Source organism: Strigops habroptila, chromosome 3 (genome assembly GCF_004027225.2).
Source record: "Strigops habroptila isolate Jane chromosome 3, bStrHab1.2.pri, whole genome shotgun sequence".
Classification (NCBI taxonomy): domain Eukaryota; kingdom Metazoa; phylum Chordata; class Aves; order Psittaciformes; family Psittacidae; genus Strigops; species Strigops habroptila.
The window spans coordinates 36778105-36802192 of record NC_044279.2 but is presented as its reverse complement, the minus strand read 5'-3'; the positions used below and the strand labels follow the sequence as shown (position 1 = coordinate 36802192).

The 24088-nt window shown below is 41.1% G+C and overlaps 1 protein-coding gene across 1 annotated transcript in view; it reads left to right on the top strand.

Annotated features, from left to right (window-relative positions):
- The first annotated feature begins 597 nt into the window (after nucleotides 1–597).
- GRIP1 (glutamate receptor interacting protein 1) overlaps nucleotides 598–24088 on the top strand; it is a 227157-nt gene continuing 203666 nt past the window's right edge. Inside the window, 1 exon segment of the mRNA XM_030477942.1 lies at nucleotides 598–2349. Within this exon segment, the coding sequence (XP_030333802.1) occupies nucleotides 2217–2349 (133 nt within the window). The 5' untranslated portion in view covers nucleotides 598–2216.

Sequence of the window (24088 nt, the reverse complement as noted above, 5' to 3'; positions counted from 1 at the left end):
AATATAGCATCAAAACAACATTTCCCTCTCTGAAAAGAGAGTGCTGCCTCTGCTGTAGGCTAAGTCTTTGTTTGGTGTTCATGTTTCATGATACTAATGCAATGTTTTTGCTGCTTGGTGGCAGAGCACAGAAAAGAGATGTGATTGAAACCTTCAGAACATACAGTGGGTGATCCCTTCTTAAAGATCCATAAAAAAGTTTTATTGTCTTTTTTATTTTTTGGTAATATACCTGTAATATTCCTCTAAGGTCTTTATCCTTTGCAATTTGAAAGCCATGTGATAAAAAACAGACTTGTAATAAAACACAACCTCCTTATACTAGTTACACTAAAAATAATTCTGGTAGTGCCCTCGGGATGTTCATCAGCTAGTGACGGTGGCTGCATTTTCACAGTGGGAAAAGCAGGGACTGGTAAGGTCAAGGAGGATGAATCTGTATGCCTGTGGGGAGCTCAGTAGGAGTGTCCATGGTTTTTTTGAGCTTTTAGAGATAAAATGGGTGTGGTTTTGTGACAGTGTTGTTTTAAAGTAGCTGGGAAGCTGGAACAAGCCCACAGGAGTTCCAGAGCTTGCTTTCACGGTTTGTTTGTTTTGGGATCCTCAGATAGCATGTATAGCTGACCTCTGCTAATAACTTCTACATGTTTCAAAACTAGAAAACCCCAATTCAGTTCTGAGCAATCTCTGCATATGTATGTGGAAACAATGATAAATAGCAGTCCTGGCTTTTGCTTTACTTCTTTTGTGCTTTTAAAAACACCACCCTGGTTGGCTCTTTGCAAGATAATGACTCACTGAAATGTTTGCATCATCAGAAACTAACCCCACATCTGCGTGCTCTTCATTTTCCAGATTATGACCCTGTAAAGTCTGTTTTACAGGAAGTCTCTCTGACTTCCTCATGCACATTTACATGCAAAATAGTATCTCCTGCGAGCATGGGTGCAGGTGACCATGATCACCACATGGTTTGACTGGGGTGACTGATTGATCCCTGACTTTTGCCAGCAGACAGGAGAGGTCCTGCTGGACTAGAGACTTCATATGGCTCACAGGGGTGTTGTTACAGAAAAATACCCTGTGGCAGATGTCAGTGTGATAGGATTCAAGTAGGCACTGCTTTTGTTCTTGTGCAGGAGGAAACTTCATCAGAAACACGGATGAAATTCCAGCCTTATCTTAGGGAATGCGTCTGGGATTCAGGCATGCAGGAGGAGAAGAGAGCAAGCGCCTTTTCAGCCTTTTCCCTCCTATCATCCTGTGCAAAGGATAGTCTGCTGTACCTCAATTTTAAAGTTTTTAAAACTCTGCTGGGATTTTAAACGAGTGTTGTCGTGCTTCTGATGTGTTGCTTCCTTTGTTTGCCTATTGCCATATAGCCTGGCCAGCTCTATAGGAGACTTGCCTGCAGAGTGCCTTTTAATGTTTAGATCTAGTGGTGATTAGAATACACTAATGCCCAGTGGGTATATGTGTCATTTTTTAACAGCTGCCGAGCTTTCTCCCTGCTGCTCCAATTAACACATTCAGCACACACTTGCCGGTGAGTGGGCTGTGTGTATGGATTAAACCACTTTGCTATTTATTCATCCAGCATATGTGATGCCAGGATTGGATCAGCATGTTTCCTCTTATCACAACAAATGAAATCAAATGGGCTCCTGAGCCTGTGCCTGGGTAAATACGAGGGCAACATTTAACTGGCAAATGAAAACCTGTTTTGCCTTGAGATATGGTTCAGTCCATTGACTAACATCTATCCCCGCCTCCCAGCCCCTCTTCAAATGATGGAGACACAGGATAGGGAGCTCTCAGTGCTGGGCTTCCCCTTGCTGGCAGGCAGGTCTCTTCAACTTTGTCCTCTGCTGTTTAATAACCACTTGAAATCCTGACTTTTTCTCCTTTTGCTTCAGTATTTTCCTCCTTTGTCTATTTTCATGATGAAATAGTCTTGTTAGTGTATTTGATAAAGTCTACCACCCCCTTTCTCTCTCTCTCTCTCTCTCTTTTTTTTTTTTTTTTTTTTTTAAAAAGGGAAAACAATATGCTTGCTAGTCACAGCTGAGGTAAGGGAAGGGGTTTTTTGATGGTGCCTGAGCGGCTGGTCAGAGGCTGCAGCTTTCCTCTGGTGCTTGCGGTTGATTCATGCTGGGACAGCTCTTTGTGAAACAGAGGGCAAAGGGGGCTGCTGGCCAGTGCTGCTGAGGAAGGAGATGGAGCGCTTCTTGGGCTTTGTCAAGCAGATAAGAAGGTCGAGAAGAAGAAAAGGCAAAAAGTACCGTCCAGAGGAGGATTACCATGAGGGCTATGAGGATGTCTACTATTATGCCTCAGAGCATTTTCGAAGTAAGTATTTTGCATAACCTCATTTTCCTGTGGCTGTCAGAAATATTATGCTTTTAAGATGTTTTAAAACCCTGAAAACGCAAACAATATTCCTCCCTTGCTAGAATCTAAGCCTCATGCAAGTATTAAAGCATCGGTTCCTGTTAGGGCTTTATGTGGCTGTGAGTGCTGATGAACAATACAAAGCAGCTGAAGTGGCACGGCTGCTCTCAAAGTAAACGGGGTTTGTCTGCAAACCCGGGTAGGGTTTCAGGTGCAGTTAATTGAGTCTGACTGCTGGAAACCTTTTGTTAAAAGACTTTGTGCTGAGAAGTGATAGGGTGGTCGTAGCCCTTGTACAGAGCCTTCGGAAAGATGCATGGATATTTTTAAAGCACTATAGAGGCAGCAATCACTCATTTGTAAGTTGGAGTTGATGATTAGTGTTTGTTATCAGGGGAGAGTCAGTCTTCAGGGTCTCCGCTGTGACCTGGTGTTTTCAGTACTGAGTAACTCAAGTGGTCTGCTTCCTCGGGGCAGGTCCAGGACCAGTGGTGAAGAATTGAGTGGTGGGTTTTGTTTGCTTGCGCTCACGTGCCAGCAGCAGCTTGCCCGAAACCAAAACAAAGCACCTGCTCAGAAGTCCTCCTGCAATCTGTGAGCTGTTCCTTGCAGCGTGGTAGGGCTTGTGCCCTGTACCTGTCAGGCTTCGGAGCTGCTGTTTTGCTATGGGCTTCTCCCAGAGGATGGGATGTTGTCAGAGGTGCCCATGGAGACGGTGGGAGGGAAGCCATGCTCAGCCCCTACCTGGGGTATTGTGCAGCGCTGTCAGGACAAGGTGGTGGCATTAAAAGCAGTCATGCACAGAAATCACCTTTTTAAGAGGTTTCTGCTGTTCAAGCAGGTGGTTTGGTACCTTTGCAGTAAAGCTGTGCCTTCAGTTGAGCTGAAGTTTGATGCACTTTTTTTTTTTTTTTTGCTCTGTACTATGTGAGTAGCTGTCAGTATCTTTTTGCATCATTCAGCTTCATTTCCACTTTGCTGAAATACATCGTAAGAACCATGCATTTGTTTTAAAACAAAACAATGTATGTGATTGTGCCTTACAGCACCAGAGTACTGCTATCGTGTGGGAAATTAGGAAGCAAGAGATTTTCTTCTTGTTTTTCTGCCTGTGTACCATGCGTGCCTGTCTCCAAAAGTAAACTAATGTGGGGTGTTTGGTTGTTTACTGGGTTTCTCCTTAATACAGTTTTGATCTCTTCATTTTTAAGAACATTTCTCATGCTGATAATCTTATTTATCTATGTTGTTAAGATGGAATTGTTGTAAGAAAAAGACCTATTTTGGGGTCAGTGCTGTTGTAATAGAACATATTTACATAAAATCTTCTACAGCAGAACTGAAAATTTTAAATCTACTTAGAATGGAAAAATGTGAAAATGATACACGTTAGTGAAAGCACGTAACTTTTTCTTTCTTTAATATGTAAGTCAAAGGAAGGTGTCAAAGCAGTATGTCAAACTATTTCCCTCACTGGTTGTTGTTGAAGGTCTTTTAAATAAGAAAGCAAAACCTCTCCAAAAACTGTCACATGTAATAAGGATTTCTTGAATGCTGATTAATAAATTATTAACTCTTGACTTAATGTAAGTCACTAAGATTGAGCCAAATATCTAATAAGTTTTTCTTTTTATTCTACTTGGAAAATAAAAGGATAGTACACACTTCAGCCTGTGGAGGTCACAAGTATTTCAGATGGGATGAATCTGTGTTAGATTTTGAAGTGGTGTTTACAGCAGTGGTCACAATACTCGGGTTGAATGGTCAAAATAGTGCACAGTCCTATGGAGTTGGATGCACAAGGAGTTGGCAGCTTCTCACAGTTACTTAAACCAAACATGTCAGAGATTAGAGCATCAAACATGAGTTGCTCCTCAAGTGTTTCTTTTGCCTCATTTTTCCAGGCTAAACGTGTCACTGTTTTGGTTGAATAGATGTGGTAGCTGCTTAAAGGAATATACGGATGTGGAAAGATGCTGCTGGTGCTACTATAAATGCTTTCTTGAAATTGAATTTCATGTAATGAGGACAATGAAATGTTTCATATTTAATTATGGTCTGGTGTTATGCTGTTTACAGTGCAAGTTTAGAGTAATTGCAGAGTTTTTAATAGCCGTTTTTGCTGCATTCGTATACTTAGAAGAATGTGTGCTTGAGAGTAAGATCATATTTATTGGTATGATTTTCAGAATATCAGGGTTAGTGAAATCAAAGAGGTATTCATTCAACTGAATGCAGTTGGAGCTTTTTTAGATTTAGATTCTTCTTCCCACATTGTTATCCATCCCTCTTCCGCTGCTGTTTATGAGTTATATATCCAATTAGCCAGTGCATTTGAAAATTGTCTGAGCCAATCACTTCATGAGCTTATTACTCTCTTCTCTCTTCGTAGTATTGCTTAGAGTGTTGTATAGAGGCTGACTTAATGGACAAATGCAGAAACTACATTAGAATAAACAGAAAGAAAACAAAGTTAAAAATAGAATAGGCCTCTGGGAATCACAGGAAAAAGGTGACTTTAGTTTGTCCCCAGCCCAGCTGCACTTAGATATTGTAGCTCCTGCTGTTAGGTACACTGTGTTTACTCCTCTGAAGCTTTGTTGTTGAAGACCGCATTAACTGTGATATTGGGACACGGCCGAATGGAAGAAAGGTGTAGTAGTGACTAAAGATCCCTGAGTAAAAAAACAGATCCCAGCTCTTGAGTCAGATGACTTTTTGCTTGGACACTTCATCCATTTGGGTGCAGTTAAAATGGATATCCTTGTTTTGACATACAGCATCAACTCTCCTGGCTTTCTGAAGAGTCTCTGTTCTATGTAATGCTAGAATAACTAACAATTTTGGTACACAAACACGTATGGACGTTAGTAGTGCAGGCATCATGCTCATTTCAGTGAGACGTTGCAGTGTGAATAGAATGGGTGATGAAATTTTTACCCAACCTACTCAGACAAGTTGTTGTTTATTGTTTAAAACACTTTAAAAAGCTTTATCTTGTGCACATTATGACATTGCCATTCAATCTGTGCCTTTTAATAAGGCATGAAAAAGGCCCTTGTTATATTATTACCAAGTCTGATAGCAAATGTCAGGAATGCTGTGTAGCATGTATGGAACGCTCTCATAAATGACACGTCCTTTTGCTGTAGTTGGGGTGTTTCACCAGGACCTTTGAGGTCAGCTTAGTTTTGACCAGGAGGGTGGTTTTGGGACCCAGCCTGATTTGGTCATCTCTCACCAAAACACCCCCCCAATCTGGATTTCAGTGCTAAGTCTTTTAATTAGCAGAACACTGGGGAGAGTTTGGGTTTCTTCCAACCAATTTTAGAAACTCGCAGGTCACGCAAAATGTGGTTGTCACAAAGTGCCCATGCAAGTCCAGGGGGTATTACATTTTGTCTAATTCATGTTACTTCTGGTTTCTCTCATTCGTCTCCTCCTGGAAGATACTGTGTTTTCACTGGTGGTTGTCTTAAGTTATTCCTCCCAGCATGATGTCAGCAGCATAGTCCATTGGCATAAAGGTTTTATTTTCTGTACTGATGCAATCAAAACATTAAAGAATCATTCCAAGCCCCAATGTTTAAAGAATTCTACTAGTAAACTCCAAGTAACCCAAAAGATCCCATATTTTTTAGCCTCGACCTTAAAATATTCCATTTAGTCACTCAGAATGAAATATTTTCTTCCATCCTTTGTCAAGGCCTAGTATGTGTTATTTGACAAGAGCATTGATATTTTAGACAAGGCAGTCTGCTGTAGTGGATCTGTGGTATAGTCATGTATCGGTTTTCTCTGTGATGCCATTTATTAATTCTTCCACAATTCTTGTGTGAGAATCATTTAGTTCCTCAGTTTTAGGACAATCAACCTCTTTGAATTCGCTCTAAAATGCATGTGATGATCTTTCCTTTCTTTCCATTAATTGTCCTACCTCTCTGCCTGTGTCATCATGGGACAATGAAGGTAAGGTATTTGACTCCTAGCCTAGTAAATAAGGCAAAAGGGAAGAACTGAAAGTTTTATATAACTCAGAGATGAAGTGTCCTCTTTGTTGACTGAAGTCTGGGAATAATTAATTAAAATGAATATTTGACATATGATATTCTATTTGGGATGATGTCAGCAGAAAAACTCTTCTTGGGTGTTACTCTCCAACATAACTTTATGTTCTGGTGCAGAGAATCCCTTAGCTGCCAAAATCTGAGTAACAAATGTCCTTGCATTTTCATACCCTGGATGGTTTTAAAGCTGTGCTAAATATTGATAGAAGGGACTGGCTACTGAAATATCACTAAGAAAAAAAACCCGAGGCTTCCCTCCCTGACTTGCCTGTGGTCAGTAGCAGCAGCACTTTTGTCAAGATTTCCTCCATTTTGTAAATTGTAACAAATACTCGTTTCTGGCAGTCTCATAGATTTGATTGGGGTTGTAAAAGAGTTAATGGTATTATGAGTAATGTGGTGACAAGGGCACCGAATATCTCTAGCTCAGGTTGCAGAGATGTTAATTGATCTTAAGGGCGAGGAATGCAGGACAGCTACTGCTTTTCATTTTACAAAGTCTGTGTATTACTAGTCTGCAGTTTAACTGGATGTGTGTGTGCATGAAGGGTTTTCTTCTCCTATCACAGATCTTTTCAGTACAGTAAAATCGCAGCTTTCGTTGAAGCTAAAGGTAATACATTTGTTGCAGCCTACAAGAAAAAAGGCTTGGTCACTTGCGCAGACAGTATGGCAGGCCTTGAAAACACCATGATGCAATCTTCTTAAAAATGTCTAAAATTTGTTAAAGGTTCTTATTTTCCTCTCCTTAATGACTGTTTCATGATTGTTGGACTATGAAGATTTTCATTAATGGATTATATTTCTTCAGTATTTCTGTCTGTTTTCCATAAGTTACTTTTTTGTTGAGGTCTGGAGAACCCCAACACCACAGGTTCATTAGGAATGGGATGTGATGCCCATGTCCAGAGAGACTCTATCATCACAGGGCTACCATCCAGTGTTAGTTTGCAACCCAGGCACGGTGATAGAGTAGGCAACTGCATTGGAGCTTTACTGTTGGGACAGACAGTATCAACTTTCCCATTTAGAGATTTCTAAATGAAACAAAAGTGGTAGCAAGTGACTGTTGTCCCTGAAGCCACTTATAGGCTAAATCTTCCTGTGTACAGAAATGTCAATTACAACATTTTCCATTTTTGGATAAAATTCTGTCACTCGTTAGATAAACGTGTCGCACCCTTGTGCTGTTTCTGTTGCTTTTTCATTTTCATGCATATTAGATTGTTCGGGTTTTTTGTTTGTTTGGGGCTTTTTTGTGGTGTGTTTGTTTTTTTTTGGGGGGGGGGGTTTGAACGGTTGTTGCATCAAATGCAGTTTTGTTATTTCACGACAGCCATTCTCTTGCAAAGGGTTGCTTGACTTTTGATGAACTGTGTGTTTAGAGGTGATCCCGTTTACCTGCTGTCTTGTTTGCCATGGTCGTTAATCAATGTATACTTTCTAGAAGAACCCAAGAGGTGGAGAAGAATTATTCTCATTTTATAGAATGAAACTAGTAGGAGTGTGTTATAAAAAGGAGAATGTTACAGCTCTTGAGCATCCCATGAAATTATTTAGGTCTTCCAAGCCTGTAAGAAATACGCATATATTAAAATCTTATTCCTTTCCTGTTTTATATTAGTTAAAAGCATGCCAGTATTGGGATAAGGCTTGTGTTTGTAGATGCTTTAGCTGTTTGAATAGCAGCTTTAGCCATATTATGTTCTTTATATATATTCAAAGATAATTACATTGGTGGTGTTACTTGTGCAGTAGCGTGATACCCAGTCGCAGGGTCTGTCAGTGGCACATACGAAGCTGTAGGGTTCCCTGCAGGACTGGAGCAATGCATTTCTTCTAGCTAGGCAGATGTGTACTGGTTTTGGTGAAACATTCTCAATATACATGAAACAGGCTATAGAAATTTTACACTTTTTTTCTCCTAAAGCAATGGTGCAACAGCCAGTTTAAGTTTGACAGCAATAGAATTGCTTTTCCAACATGACCCTTTGTGGCTTTTCTGCAAGTGGCCTTTAGACTCCAAGGGCAGCACAGAGCATGGATGGTAAAACATTACTTTAGAGTTACTTCAGGGAAACCAGCTTATTTATTTTAAGTCACTGAAATAATGAGACCTGAGTTATATAATTCTTTGCATGAACTGTATAAACACTTCTGCCTGCTAGCAGTTACGAGTGTACCATTTCTGTGCTACTTTTCTTTCATTTACTTTCTAGTCCTGTTCTTTACTGAATCATTAAAGATCCTGATTGTCTCTGCTTGAGAAATGTATTCGTTATGGGTCTTCCTCCTTTTATAGTGGCTGCTGGTATGAGGTTGTACCTTCACTGTTTCAGAGAATTTGGCACCCTTTGTATTTTTAGTGCATCTAGAATATATGATGTTCAAATAATATATGAGGTTCAAATAATGAAATTTAGAGAGCTCTGGACTTAGTACTTCCTGAAATGATGTGTAAGTTTATGGTTTTAATCTTGACTTTGTCAGTTTGCATCATGAACATGTAGTGATGTGATTTTTTTTTTCCCATGGTTATTGTGAAGTGAATGAAACATCAGGTTTTATGAACTGAGATTAAAGAGAGACGTAAAAGCAACTACTGAGGTGTCAGATTTAATATTAGCCTTCAGTTCCAATGGAAAACTTAAAACAGTTAGTGGAACAAAGAAGGAAGCAACAATATAAGCCTCTTGCTGATTAGATTATAAACACTTATTGAATGATTGCTGTGTTTCTTCAGCAGGGCATGCCAGCAACTATAATTAATCATCAGTATGAATATAAACACCTGTTACAGTAGATAGTATTTGTATAAGGCAAATTTGGTAATCCTCATTGCATGCACAGAAACTAGGCATGTTTAATGTTCTTCAGCAGAAAAGAGCAGTAGTAGCTCTGTGGCTGGGCACAGGAGTCCACGATGACCAGACTGCCGATGACCGAAGCACTTGAATGGTACCAGTTTTGCTCAGGGGATTTTCTAGTTTCCCTCTGAAACCCAGGAAATTATACACAAATCAGCATGCAAGACTGTTGCAGTTCAGAGGACACACACTCCAAATTTAGAAGGCAGTAGAACTGAGGGTGCCTTTAGAACCTTAACTTGGTCTCTCTTTAATGAGTCCTTAATGAAGGACTACCTGCTTATTTTTGCTGTGGTATGTGTGATGGATTCAGTATGTGACAGAGGCTACCTCTAGTCCTGATGCAGCATTGTGCCTGGCCTCCTCACCACCCTTTCCGTTGCGGCTCATCCCTTTTTTCCCTGACCTGAGAGCTTGAGTTTGCAGATGTCTGTCACAAGTTGCTGTAGCACATGCCAAGGGAAATATGGTTTGGATCTATAAAAATTACATAAGCGTGACTAGTCTGAAAATCCAGCAGTAACGTATCTCGGGCTGCAGCCTTTAAGTTGTTGTATACCTTTGATGAAAACCTCTCTGTGCTCTAATTCTCTGCCTATGAAATGAGGTTAATGGTACCTCTCCTTCGCAGGTACGTTATGAAAGTAAGTTAGTGTTTGCTAAGCTTTCAAGTGCTACGGTGGTGGGCACCATAGAAGACTTCAGGAAGAAATTAATGTCTGTCCAGAGAGAAGGGCTTGAATAGTGGGTGGCGGAACTAACGCATGGAATTATACTTTGAGCAATGAGAGGAAAACTGGCACTTACAGCTTGCAGTTTGCTTTTTTAATGGGGGGTGTGTGTGCAAGTAGTAGAGAATATGGAGCAGCAGTTCCTTGGGTTTTAACATGCAGTGGAACTTCCAACATGCAGTGGGAATTCCGTAATAGCAGGTTATGGGCATAATACTTGCTATAAATGAAGCAAAATCTCCTTGGTGTTAAGATGGGCACAAGGAAATTTTGGTGAGTGGCCATAGCATCTCATCACACACTTAGCACTTCAGCGTGTTTTTAGAACAGTCCACGTGCTGACACTGGGAGCACTATGGGCAGAGGAAGGAGGAATCAGGCATCAGTTTTTTGGCTGTCCCTAGACGCGCAGAACAGATGATGAGAGACATCTGAGGAGAACTGTCCTTGGAAAGGTAGCCAAGGGAAGAGCCAAACTGAAGGGGAGTGGCAGGGTGCAAGAGGAGGTATGAGATCTTGCCACACTGCAAGGGATCTGCAGGGTGTGGAGGACATGGCTGATCTGCTTCTACAGCTCCACTGAGGGAAAGCAAAGAGTGAACCCTTTGTATTTGCCCAGCCTGTTCTTTGCTTGCTAGACACAACATAAAATGCCCCTGTGTGAAGCATGGAAACACCACGTCTTCTGCATAATGCTGGTGCTGGAGATAGGCCATCAGAGATGGTTTTTCCAGGTGTCAAAATTAGGCTTGTAGGTGTAGGCCTGGTGCTTTTAAGACCTGTGTGTACACAGAATCACAGAATGGTTTGAGTTGGAAAGGACCTTAAGATCATCTACTTCCAACCCCCCTGCCATGGGCAGGGACATCTCACACTAGACCATGTTGCCCAAGGCTCTGTTCAACCTGGCCTTGAACACTGCCAGGGATGGAGCATTTGCCACTTCTTTGGGCAGCCTGTTGCAGTGCCTCACCACCCTCACAGTAAAGAACTTCTTCCTTATATCTAACCTGAACTTCCCCTGTTTTAAGTTTGAACCCATTCCCCGTTGTCCTATCACTACAGTCCCTGATGAAGAGTCCCTCTCCATGCTTGGGTATGGAGTTGAAGAGGACAAGGATGGAAGGGACAGTGAGAAATTTCTTTGGAGATACTCAAAATTTAACTGGATGAGGCTGCAAGCACCCTGACCTACCTGCTTAAGTTAAATCCAGCTTCAAAGCTGGCCATGGTCTGAGCAGGGGACTTGGGCCAGAGGACTTCCAAGAGCCTTTCCAACCTCAAGTAATATGTGGTTTTATGAAAGGAAACTTGATGGAGAAGAAAGGACTGTGGAAGAAAGAAAGGAGAAAAGAGAGGTTAAAGACAGCTCAGGGGGAGATACCAGAAATTTACAAAATTTATTGTGAATAAATTTACAAAATAAATATTACAAATAAGTGCAGTAAACCCACGTATTTTACATATTTTAATACAGAGTGATATTAGCTTTTTGTCCTTGCTTTCTGCAGGTTAGAGTAGAAAATAATTTAGAACCTTTATGAACTGCTACCTGCACCCCATTTGGAAAAGCCCAGTTAAAGCTGTGTAGTCAACAAGAGATGGGTCATGGCAGGAGCTGCAGGCTGTGGTGTCAGCTGTATTAGTGCTGAATGCTCGGAAATTAAAAGGGATGTTTGCCACGCTGTCTGACAGGGATGCTGCATCTGACAACCTAATTTAGGGGAAATGAGAAGGTGCCTGAGAAAGAAAGCTGGGAGAGAGCCTGGATCTGTGGCAGAGCTCTGCTAGCAGCAGCAGTGCTCAGGTCACTTGTCAGTAAATCTGAATACATCTGGTGGCATTTACAATTTGGAAAGCAGGAACATGTATTTTCTGTGATTCTGTGAACACATATTTTTTGTTGAGTGGTGGTAGAATATCACGTGGCTTGTCATTAGAATGCTACATTCCCTTTTGTTGATAAAAGGAGACAGGAGTGGCTTCTGAAATAGGGAGACCAAAGTTGTTCAGGGTGGTGGTTATAACTGCCCATCAATAATTAAAGTGCAGCAAGATGGTGGAACTGCTTGCTTCACTGAAATCCCTATGAATTTAGTGACACATTGGTAGTCTCTGAAATGCTCCCTCTGTAACTTGACCTATATTTCACCTGGCTTCCCGGAAGATTTCCAGAGGAGTTATGCAGACATCTTGCCTGAAAAAAAGAGGGAGTTGTCATCTTGATCTTAGGGCATTAATGATTTGCTTACATTTTTCTTGGTGTACTCTAAACATAATTACAAAAATAAAAGTATATTTAGGAATGTAGTGGGTTTTGCATTGCTTTGCTTTCCCAATCATCATGCGTATCTTTGCTGGCCTATTTGGGCAGGGAGTACTCAGTCCTGTGCTACGGGAGGGTAGGGGAAACGTTTGTCTACTGGAAAAAATACGGCCATCCCTTTAAAATACCAACACTCCTGGACCCATCACAAGGGATGGAGAAAGCACAAAATGTTCTCATTTTGCAACTGGTGCTTGATTTGCATGCTGCAGTTCAGTGTTTGTGTTTTGTTCTTGGCTGGGTAGGAAACGGTGCTCTTTTCTAGTTTCTTTTCTTTTTTCACTACTACTCTGAACTTGGGATGTTACAAAAAATCTGATGGGCTGTGGGTTTTGTAGGGCAGATTGTGTCATGCAAATTGTTTCCAGAGACTGAGGAAAACTGCTGAAGGCTGTTCTAGTTACAGCCTGAAGTTGGTGGTCCTTTGTGCTGTACAAATAATTGGGCTTTTTACAGCCACATGGCCATTCACAGTAGATTGTTGTCTTCCTCATAGAAAATGACAGAAGCTTAAGTCTTTTACTAAAATGTAGTGCTGGTGGCATAATTATTCAGGAGGTTACATCACTGTGAGTAGAGAAGGCGGCCAAAGGTAACACAATGCTCCATTGTATGAAAATAGCTTTAATACATGGAAAATGCTCAAACCCTATATCTTTCTCACAGTATTTCATTAAGACAAATTTTAAATTCTGTGAAAGTAATTGCTTGGAACGAATTCTTACACAGCTTCAGGATGTTGGTATTTTATGCACTGGTAAATTGTCAGTGGATTTGCAGGTAAGGAAAGCATAGTTATGTTCAGTGATTTCTTATTTTGTGATAAAGTGTATTTTAAGTCTTGATGGCTTAGGAATTATATCTTATGTGATTAATTAATGGATGATAAGTAGCAGCAGCTTTATGGCCTTAGATATATTTAAACTACCGCTAACTGATATAGGGAGATATACAATAAAGGAGAAAATTTTACCTTGATTTTGAGTAGGTAATTCATGATCACTTCTGCTCATTTTAACTGCTGCTCTAAACAGGTAAAATTATTCCTATAATTACTGTTCATCTTTTCTTGGTAGCAATTCATATTTTTTGAATGCACAACTTAAAAAAGAATTCGAGAAACCAGCAATATATAAAAATCTGTGATCGTTTAATAGGTGAATTGCCCTGATTTTTTCTTTGGTTACTGTAGTGACTGGAAATGATCAGTGCTTCCCAGAAGATCACAGGATTATTTATCTGTCTGAAGGCTTCTAATTTCAGCTTGTGGAATCTGGAAAATTTTGTCAGTTTTTGAAGTCCAGTCTAATATAGTAGCAACGACCACAGCGTGGAGGAGGAGGTTAGGTAATGATACCTAAATGAGAGAACACATGTTTTGGTATCATTTTCAGCCCACTGTATACTGTGGCATCTTTTTTTTTCCCCACCCCCGTTTATGATGTATCTTGTTCTTTAATTCTTCAAGTGGGCCTTGGCCAATTGAGTGGCGCTCTTTTATTGGTTGGTTTGTTTTCCCAAAGCGGAAATTTCATTAATTTTCTGAATTACAAGCCTGGAACCTCTTTCTCTTCACACATCCTCAAGTCTTTTAAAGTACTTGAAAAATGCAGTTACGGTACACAATACGCCTGAATTTGCAATCTGAGAAAGATTTTTCTTGAAGTTTTGTCAGAAAATCAAATCATATCATAAAGGGGAGGAAGGTAACAAGTCCCATCTGCAGTCATTTAGACCCTCTTGCAAGCAAGGGCTTTCTAGTCACATTTGCACTAGGAAGGATGGATGTATAGGTGTGTGTGTCTTGTACTAATACAAAGTGAAAAACTCATAGAATCACAGAACGGTTTGGGTTGGAAGGGACCTTAAAGATCATCTAGTTCCAACTGCCTGCCATGGGCAGGGATACCTTCCACTAGACCAGATTGCTCAAAGCCCCATCCAACCTAGCCAACTCCTGCTCATGGTCTGCAGTATAGCTTTTTCTTTTAAAAAGCACAGTTACTAGTATTGTGACTGCTAGCTGCTCTTTCTACTTACTTATTTATACAGAATTGTATGTGCTGCTCAGTAAACCAGGAGGATGGCTGGTTGTTGATGTGCCAGCATAGACTAGAGCTTGAGATGTATATGGCCTGCCTTTAGGCTTGACCTAAGGCCGCTGCGAATGCCTTAACTTAAAGCTAGGTCAAGAAAAATGTGCATAGGAAGCGGTTTGAGGAAGAAGCAGAGGAAGTGAAGTTCAAAAGGCCCTTGCATCTGCAAATTCAGCTGTTTTATTCAGAAACTGTGGGCTTTGGTTTTAATGTGTTTTTCTGTGCATCTTAAAATGCATGGGGAGATTTATTTGTTTGTTTATTTATAGCTGCTGCATGGAAAAACAAAGCTTTCAAAAATCTGTCTGCAGTGATTGCACTCTTCCTGGTTGGTGTTTATTTTATCAAGCAGATTTGTAGAGTTGACAGTGTTTTTTTTGTGAGGTTTTATATTGTCTCGGCTGTGTATTGCTGTAGGCTAGCCAAAGATTTGATCCTACAAATGCCAGGCATATGGGTAACTCCGTTAGTGTGAGTAGCCCCGCTGGCAGAGGTTACATATAAGGGTCTGTAGTAGCGAACACTAAAGAAAATGGTGTGTAAGAGTAGAATAAAATAGTAATTCTGAGAGTTTCTTCCAGATATTTGTTGTTTGTGTTGCGTGTCTGTGCTATGTTCCAATTCCTGGCAGAGATAAAAGGGTATTTTGGCTGAGATCAGCATCCCTGGATTGCTTCCTTTAAGATAATTTGTAAGCATGCGCAGTTTTATTTCATTTTGATTCGCAAGTGAAATTGTTCAGGCTTCGGAAACAAAGCCAGTTGATTAGTTCTGCATTATTTCATTTCAATGCATGATTTCAACCTTGTTCATTAAAGCTGAAGTGAAAAACCTGGGTCTGAAAGACCACTGTTAACAGGAACCACTAGCCTGGAGCACAGAATTCAATAATCATTGATTAATACAGTTTACTGCTGATTTCTTTTATTTGAAAAAGCCAATTATTCTTGTCAATATCTTTTAAACATGAGCCTTCACTTACAATTTAAATTTTTAACCTGTAATAATAATGATGTTTTAAATTAAAGTGTTGCTGGAGGAGAGGAGGTGGGGGAAGAAAGGGGAGGGAAAGAGGAAAAAAAGTGAGGCTTATTTAATGCTGACCCCAAAATGCTGTTCCACTGAAGCAAAATTGAGGTAGATAGATCTATTGTAGGAAGTATTAAATATGTTAAATTGCCTGCCAGTGCAAACAGAGATTTATTTTGTTTAATTTTGTTTTTATTCACTTGGAGGAAAATGGATTTAGGTGAAGTTTGAGAGAAGACCTGACTGCTGCTACTTACTGTATGAAAGCCAATTACTATTACAGAATCCAAGCAAACGAATGTGTGCTTTCTTTGGTATGGAGGCCAGTGGGGATACTGACGTTGTAGACAGAGTTTTGGACAGGAGCTAAGCACATTTGTACATGTACATAGAAAATGCATGTGTGGGTGACAGCTTGAGGTTTTTTGGTAGGGTGAAAATGATTTGAAGCAGCAAAAGATTAGTTGTGTGTTTCTACTGATTTCTCTGCTAGAGCAGCTTAGTGTTGTTTCTTCAGATGTGTGAAATGAAAGACCTGAAGAACTTGCAACCTTGTGGATTTCTGAGATGCAGAGTCACCATAGAATAAATCATTTAAGTCTGGAGCTTAGGGTAGTAGTGCAGAGATCAAACATACAAAGCTTTGGTATCTGTGTTTGCAGTTAGGCTTAAGTCTAATGCAGAACTGAGTGATTGCCCTTGCTGTGTGAAGGTCCTGTTGGTTTGCGGGAATGGGGGGGCAGGCGGGTGGGCATGGGCACTTCTTCCTCTGAGCTTCTCCTGCAAGAGCAATTATTAGGGGAAAAAAAAACACTTGATGTTGAAATTTTTGACTCAAATATGTGTCTGTGTATGTATGGTTCGGGAATCACTACTTTTGAGCAGAAACTTACTTCAAGAACAACGTGTAGAAAATCCCCTTATGCTGCTCCTCAGGTGTAGATAAGCTGCATTTCCACACAGCGAGCCTGTTTGAATTGTTGAGGGGAAAAAATGAACAAACTCCGTAACAGGCAAAGTTCCTGTAACCGTGAGGGTTTTGACCACTTCAAATATCTTTGGATTTCTATCTGTAAATTGTTTCCTCAGTTGTCTATTCTTGCCATATGGAATAAGAAAATATTTAATCAACATGAAGACATTCTTTTGTATTGCCTGTGCTGGGGACATCTCCCTCCCAGGCCTGTCCACCAGCATGCTGCCTGTCTGTCCCTGGGGTCGATACTTCTGTGCTGCTCATGATCTGATGGACAGCACTTGGCGTGTGAGGGCACCAGCAATTTCTTTTCCTGATATTTACCAATTGCTGTCAAATAGTAAGGCAAATCTTATCCTGTCATTTCTTGAAGAATGACTGAAGTGGAGGAGAAATTTTGTTCATTTGGTGTGTTTTTTTTGCCTTTTTTTTATTTTTTTTTTGAAGGCTAAGAACACTTCTATCTACGTAGGAATTAAGAAGTGTGCAAATGGATGCAAATAGATGGGCTTTCCCCCCCTTTGTGTATTGTTTTCTCTACAGAACAGCATGTGTCAATATTATGAGTGTACTCTGGGGAAGAGGTTTCTGACTTTTGGATAATCTTTAACTCTTTAGAGATGCAGAGGTGCAGAATTATGAAATAATTTTAAAATGTCAGTCTGTCCTACAACTTGCTTTTTAATAATTCTAGGACCTAAAGCTGCCTTTGTGTCAGCAGTTTTGTTGGAAACCTTGTTTTTACTAAGCCACCAGTGTGGCCACCACTGCTGTTAGAGGATGAAGTACACTTGTTTTCACTTTTTTGCTGTATTTAATTTGAAGCCAAGATGTCAAAAAATGTAAGGGAATGAGATTTGTTTTGACAAAAGTTAAACTAACTGGCTCACATACACCCTCATGTAAGACTGATGAGTGGTATGAAATCAAGTTACAGGTTTGGAGGACTGCTATGAACAGTGCCCAGCAGAAGGGCCAGAGCTTCCTTCTATTTCAGCCACATCCTATCTTGGTCTATTGAAGACTATCTCGGGCCAAGAATGAGACCTGGGGGTTTTCTGGCTTTTCTTGCTGCTTGAAGCTCAAGATCCACATGCGTCAGTGTTACGCTGAGCTGCTGCGGTTCAGGAGGTGGTAGGGGCTGGCAGGGCTTCCTGGCTTTTCTCCCCAAGCGAAGGGTGAAGGTTGCATTGCGGCTGTGGGCAGGCACCTGTCCTGCACAGAGGTGGCTTTGTCTGCCTCTGCCCAGCCCTAGTTCTCCCTCTTCTCCTTTCCCAAAAGCCCCATTAGCGGGTAGGCACCAGTGATGCAGTAGCTCCTATATTTAGCCTTTTTGGGTCAAATCAGATCCTGTGCTTACTCACCTAACTGGTACTTTCCTGAGAATTAGGGAAGAGTGCATTTCAGAATGGTTACAGGAAAAATAAAGTTTTGCTGAAAATGGTGAGGAAGAAACCAAAAAATAGTTAATTCTTACTGTCAGCAAGATATATTTACTCTTTGTTTACAGTCAGAAAATGCTTGTAGCTGTGAGGTGTTTTTTTCCTTATCCAACATCTAACCAGTATTAGCTATATTTGGTGTTTTGATTTTCTTGTACTGGCTGATTGGCTAGCCTCAATAATTCATATTCATCTGCATGTATTTGTGCTTGAGTACATATATATATGCACATATATATATATAAATATGTAAAATTTGAATTGTGTTCTTGATCAATCTTTGTGCTTTTTACTGGGCATACTGGGTGAAATTAAGTATAGGTTCAGTGATTGAAAAGATACTATTTTTGAAAATTTAATGTCAGGTTACATAAGGAATACCAAAAATATGTAAATCTGTTGAACAGGGAATGACTCTCTCAGTTTTGGGGAAACCAGTTCGGGAGTTGGTGGGTTAAATGAAATGTGTTTAGATGTCTTAAAAAAATGTAATTGTTTCCAAGCAACTAATGCCAACTGTTGAGAGTAAAGTTAATTTGCTAATGGGAGTACTGGACCCTTTGAAAAGCCATTTCAAGCACCAAGTTCATTTCAGAGATTTAATAATTAATCAAAATGACTACATTAAATGTCAGTGAATATATCTGTGTGTTGCTGTCATATCTCTCTCTCAACATGCATTTCCAGGCTCTTAATGATTAACACAGTGAGATCTGTAATGTAATAGTAATGCTGGTGCACTGAAAAGTAAGGTACCTCTTGAACATTCTTGCTGCAAATTCTTCAGCTTGGACTTTGTTACAAGCAGTAGTTATAAGGAGTGCTTTGAACGGGTTAACCCATTGCTACCTCCTGCTTGGAGATTGCTTTTCTTCTTTCCAGAATTGAACCCAAATCTGTAGAGCCAGAGAGTCAGCTCCCACTGTCACTCCCCCATGGCTTCCCTGTGCTGCTCTAATGGAATAGCAGATGTTGCAAGGACGATGCATGGGTTGTGGGGAGGTGCATTTAGCATAGTGAGGGTGGCTGATAAAATTTGCCGTTTCTGTGTATTTCTGCTGTGTTAGTTGTACATTTAACTATTCATGAGGTCGTTCAAGGTTTGTGCTGTGGAAGGGCATTAAAATGACACAATGTCTCATTTATAAACGTGTGCAAGAGAGGCATCAGATGTGCTAATGCAAGAAATTTCCAATACCTACATGTGATACAAATAAACTGAAATTTCAACTTGTAGCATGCCTTTCCGTGACCATGGTCATGGAAAAGAAGCAAATCTTTTGTACTAGCGCAGAGGTTTCTCAGTAGTTGTATGCTGTTGGTGGTAGTCCCATACTGCAGTGAATTACTTTGTGTGTGGGTGAACACATGCACACACTTGAGATATTTTAAGAAAAATCTTCAGCCTTCTGGGAAAAAAGAAATCACTCAGTTCCTAAAAATCCACTTATATGCAGGACAGTGTGCTGTCTAGAATGGCTTGCAGTGCTCTCTAAAGCAGCATGAAATCACTGAACATTTGTTCCAGCTTCTTCATAATACCCTATTTTTGAGAGGCATATACTTGGTGTGTTATGATAAAACAGTCAAGTTAGTAGTGTATATTTGCATATGCAACTGGCTTATAATCATGGGGTATACAGGTTAGGAAAGGCTCCAGGACATAAAGTTTGGTAGTGGGCTTTCTGCAAGCCTGTGGCTCAGCCTGATGCTTGAGGGAAGACGCTGTGGGCAGTGGGGATACCGTATCAAGAGGATCTGTGTTGTAATGGTCTGAAGAGGGCTACTAGCACTCTCTGTCATAGGCAGAATTGTGCCCTTGAGGGCTTAAGTCACTCAAAGTGAGCTGCCAGGTGGTATTCATTTGTTATTTCCCATAGCTTCTCATATTAGAGGTGGCAGTTGCAGAGCACAGCTTGAAAAGTCTGGGGGGGGCTAAAGAGAAACTTAGGTTCTAAATTATCAAAATTATCAGAAGTCCAGCATCAAAAAGACAATGGCCTTAAGGCAAATTATAAGACAGTAGGATCTGTGGTGGCTGTGATTGTTTCCTGAACTACATTTTGAGCTCTCAGCAGCTGTATGCTTCTTTAAAAACATAAACATGCTTGTGAGTGGTTGACTGTAACCTTATATGAGTAGTGTACAAAAATCTTTGCAACATAAAAGTTGATTTGACTTAGTGGAAACATGGCCTGAATAAAAGGGCTTTGAAGTAGGTAAGAGTGATTGCATTTACTTCTACAAAAATCATAGTTAATCCAGTTAGTCAATATACTAAAGTAATGAAAGAATTCCTTTTACTGTACAGCTGCACTTCTCCTGTCTCCCCATGAGTTTTGTTTGTAACATTGATTTTCTAGGGCTTCACAAAGTTACTAATTAAGTCTAATAAAATTACAGATTACTTTGTATTTTTTATTGGACATAATTCAAATACAGAGGTGGTTTTCATTCTGGCTGTAACACTGAGCTCCCACCTTTCCCTCTTCAGAGGGAGCCGGTAGCTGCTCTTACAGCCAGTGTGTGCTCAGCACCTGCTGATAGATGTGCATGGACCACAATGGGGCTGCTGTTGGCATTTGCAGGCCAGCTGAGAGGCCCTTGAAAAGGGGGCCGCTGGGATGCAGCACCTGATTCATAGAATCATGGAATAGTTAGGGTTGGAAAGGACCTTAAGATCATCTAGTTCCAACCCCCCTGCCATCAGCTGGGGCACCTTGCACTAAACCATGTCACCTAAGACTCCATCCAACCTGGCCTTGAACACTGCCATGGATGGAGCATTCACAACTTCCTTGGGCAACCCATTCCAGTGCCTCACCACACTCACTGTAAAGAACTTCCTTATATCTAACCTAAACTTTCCCTGTTAAAGTTTGAACCCATTACCCCTGGTCCTGTCACTACAGTCTCTAATGAAGAGTCCCTCCCCAGCATCCGTATAGGCCCCCTTGAGATACTGGGAGGCTGCTATGAGGTCTCCATGCAGCCTTCTCTTCTCCAGTCTGAACAGCCCCAACTTTCTCAGCCTGTCTTCATACGGGATGTGCTCCAGCCCCCTTATCATCCTCGTGGCCCTCCTCTGGACTCGCTCCAACAGCTCCATGTCCTTTTTATGTTGAGGACACCAGAACTGTACGCAATACTCCAAGTGAGGTCTCACGAGAGCAGAGTAGAGGGGCAGGATCACCTCCTTCGACCTGCTGGTCACAGTTCTTTTGAAGCAGCCAAGTATATGGTTGGCTTTCTGGGCTGCAAGCGCACGCTGCCGGCTCATGTTCAGTTTCTCATCAACCAACACCCGCAAGTCCTTTTCTGCAGGGCTGCTCTGAATCTCTTCTCCACCCAACCTGTAGCTGTGCCTGGGATTGCCCCGACCCAGTTGTAGGACCTTGCACTTGGCTTGGTTGAACTTCATGAGGTTGGCATTGGCCCACTTCACAAGCATGTCAAGGTCCCTCTGGATGGCATCCCTTCCCTCCAGCGTATCAGCTGAACCACACAGCTTGGTGTCATTGGCAAACTTGCTGAGGGCGCACTCAATCTCACTGTCCATGTCACCGACATGGTTGATGTTGAACAAGATTGGTCCCAACACGGATCCCTGAGGGACACCACTCATTACTGGTCTCCAACTGGACACTGAGCCATTGACCACAACTTTTTGCATGCAGCCATCCAGCCAGTTCTCTATCCACCGACTGGTCCATCCATGAAATTGATGTCTCTCCAATTTAGAGACAAGGATGTCATGCGAGACAGTGTCGAATGCTTTGCACAAGTCCAGGTAGATGACGTCAACTGCTCTGCCCCTGTCCATCAGTTCCGTAGCCCCATCATAGAAGGCCACCACATTGGTCAGGCAGGATTTCCCCTTAGTGAAGCTATGTTGGCTGTCACCAACCACCTCATTGTTTTTCATGTGTCTTAGCATGCTTTCCAGGTGAATCTGCTTGAAGGTTTTGCCAGGCGCAGAGATATTGGATGATTGGATGTATACTTCTGGAGAGCCATAGACTCAGCATCATTGTTGAATGTGTCATCATAGAATCATAGAGTGGTTTGGGTTGGAAGGGACCTTTAAAGGTCATCTAGTCCAACCCCCCTGCCATGGGCAGGGACATCTCCCACCAGACCAGGTTGCTCAAAGCCCCGTCCAACCTGGCCTTGAACACTTCCAGGAATGGGGCAGCCACAGCTTCTCTGGGCAACCTGTGCCAGTGTCTCACCACCCTCACAGTAAAGAACTTTTTCCTAATATCTAACCTAAATCCATCCTCTGTCAATATGGCAGAGCTTTAATGTTATGCCCATTGTGAAGAACTATTTTATGGCCCAAGAAATAACGAGAATCAATACTTTTACAGCTAAAAAACTCCTGCCTCCAAATGAAACCACTGGATTTGTATTCAGATGCAGTGAAATAACAGTTCTTTTCCTTGTATTCTCTATGGTCTTAAAGTTCAACTTTTAGATATGTCGAGTCATAGTGATGGACACTGTAAGCAGGTTTGCAGAAATCAAAGCTTTTGGTGGTAATGAGAAAATCTTGTTAGATGGAGTGGGAATTTTCGCTGCTTCTTGAACACTAATTTAAATAAAATTATCCAATAAAGGAGAAAGAAGCAGGAGTTTGGTATGTGTATATATGTCTCTAATTAAAAGCAGGCTCTGGAGAGGTTTATTAAAATACAAACAATGCAGATGGTGATTGTAACGTCAGTGGGCAAGAATTAATAGTGCAGTGGAGCAGTTGTGTGCTACAAAAATATGTTGTTTTATCTCTGAAACTGTGCTGTCACTTGAAGCTTTGAAAGTGTTTTGTGATTGTGGGAAGTACTTTTCTTCTTTTACTGAGAAATGTCTCAACTCTGGATGTAGCACATAAAAAAATGATGCAATTAAGTGTTGCAATGTGAGTGTTTAACAAACCTGGAACGGAAATTGCAGTGACTTTTATTTTTAAAGACTTTGCTCTGCTATATTTCCCATAATGTGAAGATGCTCAGAATCTTTTCATTTTGCTTTGCTGAAATCTAGGGATAACATCATGTTTGTACACATTTTCATGTTTGCATGGGATTTTGAGAGTGGAAAAGCAGGGATTAAAATATCGAAGAACATTTTCTTCTATTTTCACTCATAATATTTACTTTATATAGTTTTCTTTTATCACTACTTAATTAGTTGTCCTTAGTTTTGTCAACCTTTGCTGTAAGATTAGGAGAGAGTTAAAAATACTACGGCAGATAGAGCAAAGCAGAGGGAGCTTGAGTCTGTTTGCTCTCGTTTGTGCAGCTGTACCCTGGTTTTCCCTTGAAGTATGACCTTTTCTTGTTACTTTCTCTTCTTACATAAATATGATTATACACATTTTCTATATCTAGATATTATCAACACACATGTATAGAATATATATGAAAAGCATAGATACATGAAAAGGCAGCGTATCCTTTTCTCTCGGTGAGGAGAGCCGGCTGCGTGTCCAGGCCCCAAGAAGCGCAGTGATGAGTTCCACTGAAGCATGAAGCAAGGCCAAGGCGTCGCTTGAGTCTTGACTGCCAGGCATGACAGTAGTTTTGCCCTGAGAACATGTCAGGGTGCCTTGAAAGACTCTCCTGTCAAGAAATCCACTAGGATTAATTTGATTTCCTCAGAGCATTTCCCCTTTCAGTCAGCTGTGTCCCTGCTTCCCAAATTTCAGGTATAGAAGCTGAGAGGGGAGACGAATTGCCATAGCTGATTAAGCTACAGGAGAGTATAGTATATGGAAAGAGCTTCCTCCCCACAGCACACGGGAGCAGCCCCAGCTCCGTGGGGTCATGTTTTGCATTTGCCAGGTCAAACTGTGCAGTAAACCTACAAACCAACGTAAATTCCCACCCTGTTGTCTTTTTCTACTGAGCGTGAGAAACTGATGGGCATCCTTTTTCTCCTCATGTCCTTAAAGATCTTCCTAAATGTCTACCTGATTTCATCCCAGCCCTATTGAGCAGCAGTTTTAGAAACAGTCCAGATGGGAAATATGCTTCCAGAGGTGGTTGTTCCTTTGTGCTGTGTGTTTCTGGGAGTATAGCTGTTGTTGCCCAAACCTGATTTTACTGGGGAGGAACCTGTCCCCCCAGGTAAGTAGTGTGGACGTGAGATAGATGCATACACA